This window comes from Myotis davidii, unplaced genomic scaffold (assembly GCF_000327345.1).
Source record: "Myotis davidii unplaced genomic scaffold, ASM32734v1 scaffold46, whole genome shotgun sequence".
Lineage (NCBI taxonomy): Eukaryota > Metazoa > Chordata > Mammalia > Chiroptera > Vespertilionidae > Myotis > Myotis davidii.
The window spans coordinates 4,846,784-4,850,903 of record NW_006383006.1 but is presented as its reverse complement, the minus strand read 5'-3'; the positions used below and the strand labels follow the sequence as shown (position 1 = coordinate 4,850,903).

General features: G+C 40.7%; 1 protein-coding gene across 2 annotated transcripts in view; it reads right to left on the bottom strand.

Moving 5' to 3' along the window:
• The window catches only part of INO80 (INO80 complex subunit), a 123,329-nt gene extending 119,844 nt beyond the window's left edge, over positions 1 to 3,485 (bottom strand). For both annotated transcript variants that reach the window (XM_006778077.2, XM_015557571.1), the window contains exons 1-3: positions 3,281 to 3,485; positions 2,880 to 3,049; positions 2,722 to 2,789 (exon numbers count right to left, since the gene is read on the bottom strand). In XM_006778077.2, the coding sequence (XP_006778140.1) occupies positions 2,722 to 2,789; positions 2,880 to 3,049; positions 3,281 to 3,423 (381 nt within the window). In that variant the 5' untranslated portion in view covers positions 3,424 to 3,485. The remainder of the gene's footprint in view (positions 1 to 2,721; positions 2,790 to 2,879; positions 3,050 to 3,280) is intronic.
• Between the last annotated feature and the right edge of the window lie 635 nt (positions 3,486 to 4,120).

Sequence of the window (4,120 nt, the reverse complement as noted above, 5' to 3'; positions counted from 1 at the left end):
AGAAAGTGAAGGAGCAGCTCAGATGGGAAGGAGGTTCCCACCGCCACAGGACTCCGCCTGGGCAGAGGGGCCTGGGCGGGAGCCTGACATTAAGCAGGGTCCTGCCCTAAGCCGACTAGATTCCAGGCTTAGTAAATCCTGTTTGCTAATAGCATTTTATAGCTAAATGCCCACAAGTCATCAGTTACCTCCAAACTTAGGGTAAAGTTAGATGAAAGGAGCAAGACAGATACAGAAAATGACATAATACTGGGAGAAGAGAGAAGGGAGCCCGATTCCGGGGTGCATCACTGAAGAACCGCCCTCTCGCAATCCGGGATCCCTCAGGGGATGTCAGAGAGCCAGTTTCGGCCCCATCCCTGAAGGCCAGTCCGAGAGACCCCACCGGTGCACGAATCCATACACCGGGCCTCTAGTAGGATATAAAAGAATATAGAAAGCAAGCTGTGATGGCTAATAAAGAAACAATCCCCAAATTCATTCATGAATGGACAAACAAAATGTAGTATTATACAGATAATCAAATATTATTCATCAATAAAAAGGAATAAAGTGCTGATATGTTCCACAACATGAATGAAGTTTGAAAATATTATGCTAAGTAAGAGAAGCCAGACACAAAAGGCAACATATTATATGATATTCTTTTTATATGAAATGCCCAGAAGAGGCAAATCCTTACAGACAGAAAACAGATTAGTGTTTGCCAGAGGCTGAGTATGTAGAGAAGGGGAGCAACTGCTAATGAGTACAGAGGTTTCTTTCTGGAGTGATGAAAATATTTTGTTATTAGACAGTGATGATTGATGCACACAATTTTATGAATATACCAGAAATGACTAAATCATACTTTAAAGGGGTAGATTTTATGGCATGTGAATTTTATCTTGATTTTTAAAAATGTGATGGCTAGCCCTAGCCAGTTTGGCCCAGTGGATAGAGCGTAAGCCTGCGGACTGAAGGATCCCAGGTTCAATTCCAGTCCAGGGCACATGCCTGGGTTGTGGGCTCGATCCCCAGTAGGGGGCGTGCAGGAGGCAGCCATCAATGATTTTCTGTCATCATTGATGTTTGTATCTCTCTCTCCCTCTCCCTTCCTCTCAAAAATCAATAAAAATACTTTTTAAAAATATGTGATGGCTAAACAAAGATTTCTGAATTCCCAACAGCTTACAGCCTCACTGAGCTGACGCAATCTGGACTTTTGCACGTGAGTTTTTAAAAGGGCCTAATGATAATAATAAAAGAATACCTTTAAGTTACTTTCCATTCTTCACAAGAAAAGTATGAAATAGAGAAAAATTAGTTTCAATAGAAGAAATGCTATCCTTAACTCAGTTTGACAGTAATCTTGTAAGCATCTTAACCATACTGAACCACTCTCTTGCTTATAAAGACTCCCAATAACTTACTACTGTAACTATAGTAAAATACAAATTCCTTGGCATGGTGTACAAAGACCCTAAGTGATCAGGTTCTCTAACCTCATCTTCTACCATCCACTTATTCACTGTCCTCCAGGTATAGGAGTTTTCTTTCTCCCTCAAACATACTGAGTTGCTTTCTTTCTCAGAACTTTTGCAGTTTTTCATTCTGATTGAAATGCTCACATCTTAAACTTTCACACAGTTCTCTCTGACCATTCAGAAATTGTTAAAATGTTACTTCTTTAAAGCCATATTTATTTATTTGTTTACAGGCTTACTCACTGCCTCCCTCCATTAGAACGTAAGCTCCACAGGGCAGGAATCCTGTCTATGAACAACAGTATCTGGCACATAGGATGTACTTAATCAACATTTGGTGAGTGAATAAACTACTCAAGAACAGATGAAAGTAGATTGAATGTCCCAATTACAATATGAGCCAGTGAGGGCAAGGATCTTATCTAATACTAGAGGCCCAGTGCACAAAATTCGTGCACTTGTGGGGGGGGGGGCGGTCCCCTCAGCCTGGCCTATGCCCTCTGGCAGTCCAGGAGCCCTCAGGGGATGTTCGACTGATGGCAGTTGGACATAATTAGTGCTGTCATGGAGGTGGGAGATACTCCCGCCACTGCGGCTGCACTTAACAGCCGTGAGCCAGGCTTCTGGCTGAGCTGCGCACCTGCTGTGGGAGTGCACTGACCACCAAGGGGCAGCTCCTGTGTTGAGCGTCTGCCCCTGGTGGTAGGTGTGCATTATAGCAACTGGTCATTCTGCCATTCGGTTTATTTGCATATTAACCTTTTATTATATAGGGTGGTCTTTGGTTAATTACCTCCCACCCACCCATTCACGATCGGGGTAGGGGAAGGATACGGGAGGTTGGCCAGCAAGGGAGAGACTGCAGGAGGGCTTCAGAGCATGTCTGGCCCGTCTCGCTCAGTCCCAATCAACCAGACCCCAGCAGCAAGCTAACCTACCAGTCAGAGCATCTGCCCCCTGGTGGTCAGCACACGTCATAGCAAGCACTTGAACTCCTGGTCTCCCGGTCAAACTCCCAAGGGGACACTTAGCATATTAGCCTCTTATATATAGAGATATTTGTACTCAATAATGTTTACTAAAACAAACTTCATTCTTCTAGATTATTGTCTATAATCTCTTCAAAAAACCACACCCAGAAAAAAGACTCATGTCTATAAAAATCTCTGCCAATGTGCCAGAATGCATCAATATCTTTCCCTTTTACTTATTGTTAGTAGGTTATTTGAATTCTAAACATTCTGTCTTCTCTTACCTTTAGCCACTTCCTGCTTTTCTTCAACTTAGAGAAATTATATAAATTCCCTTTGTCAGCTTTTGATTCTGTGTAAAGAAACATAAGAATAATAAAATCAAAGGATGACTACCCCAGAAGAACTGATAGTCCAAAGAGGGATCTCACACCACACTGACCTGACTGTAGAACTCCATTCAATGAGTACGTGTTTAACATTCCAGAACTACTTGCTCCAGAGGTTTCACCAAGCAATGAATTTGGAGGTTCTTCCTTAACTTGTATTAAGGGATCCCCAGACTGGGGCAATAAAGGATTACTGTCATCCAGTCCATCTTCACTTTCATCACTAGAAATTAAGAATGGTGAATACACAATCAGGGCTGACCCAGCAAAATATTATAATTTATGGTTAGTAGGCTGAACATTTTATAGGAGAAATGGATCATTTGAAAAACTTCACTGTTTTATTTGAAAGGAAATATATCAAACATGCTAAAAATCATGAAGTATTTTAATCCTAAAATCTACGAAACAGAAATATGACTAAACATCACAGAGGAAAGATGGATTAACATACCTAGAAATATTCCTGTTAAAGATGGCTGATGTCTGTCGCAGGAAATGGTCCAACCGGAGGGCCCTCTCCAGGTACTGAAGATAGAGGGGCTTTGCCAGCTCAGTGCAGCCGCCATCGTCCCCGGCACCCAACTCCGAGGCCATAGAACAAATCTGTCTTCATGCACAAGGGTCTCTGACTGCACGGCTGTAGAATGGAGATAAGTAGTGAAAAGTTAAATACTATTATTGTCCCGTTATCATGACTGCTTTTTATAAATGTCAAAAGAAATCAAACCTTGTCTATAGGAAGATCATTATAAAGCTCACAATAGGCACTGTCTTCTAATGCAAAGGCAGAAGTTAAAAGGATGAGAACATCAAAATACAGAAAAAAATGTCATGTCACAGTAGAAATTCACACTACACTTCTTTGAAACAATACCTTACAATTTATACCCATTTCTCTGTGCCCTACAATGAACAATTACTAACACTAATCCAAATCTATACCACAAGCTCATTGTTATACACCTCACATCACCTTCAAACAGCTGCTCCCTTTTTTCACTTTATATTTACATTTGTACATATGTGTGATGTGTTACAAGAGAATAGATATACTGGCAGAGTATTTTACATGCCTTGTAAACATGCCACAAAGTACAAGATTTAGAAATGATTTAGAAAACTGGAGCAAAAAGAATAAAAGTGAAGACAAGAAACATGGTATAGCCTGAGCATTCTCTTTGCTACTTTAAGTTGTTAAAGACAATGTTAGAGTCAGAATATCTTTATTAGAGAAACAATCATTATAACAATTTTCCATCTTTAAAAAATTAAGAGGTTGAGCCAGGATTAA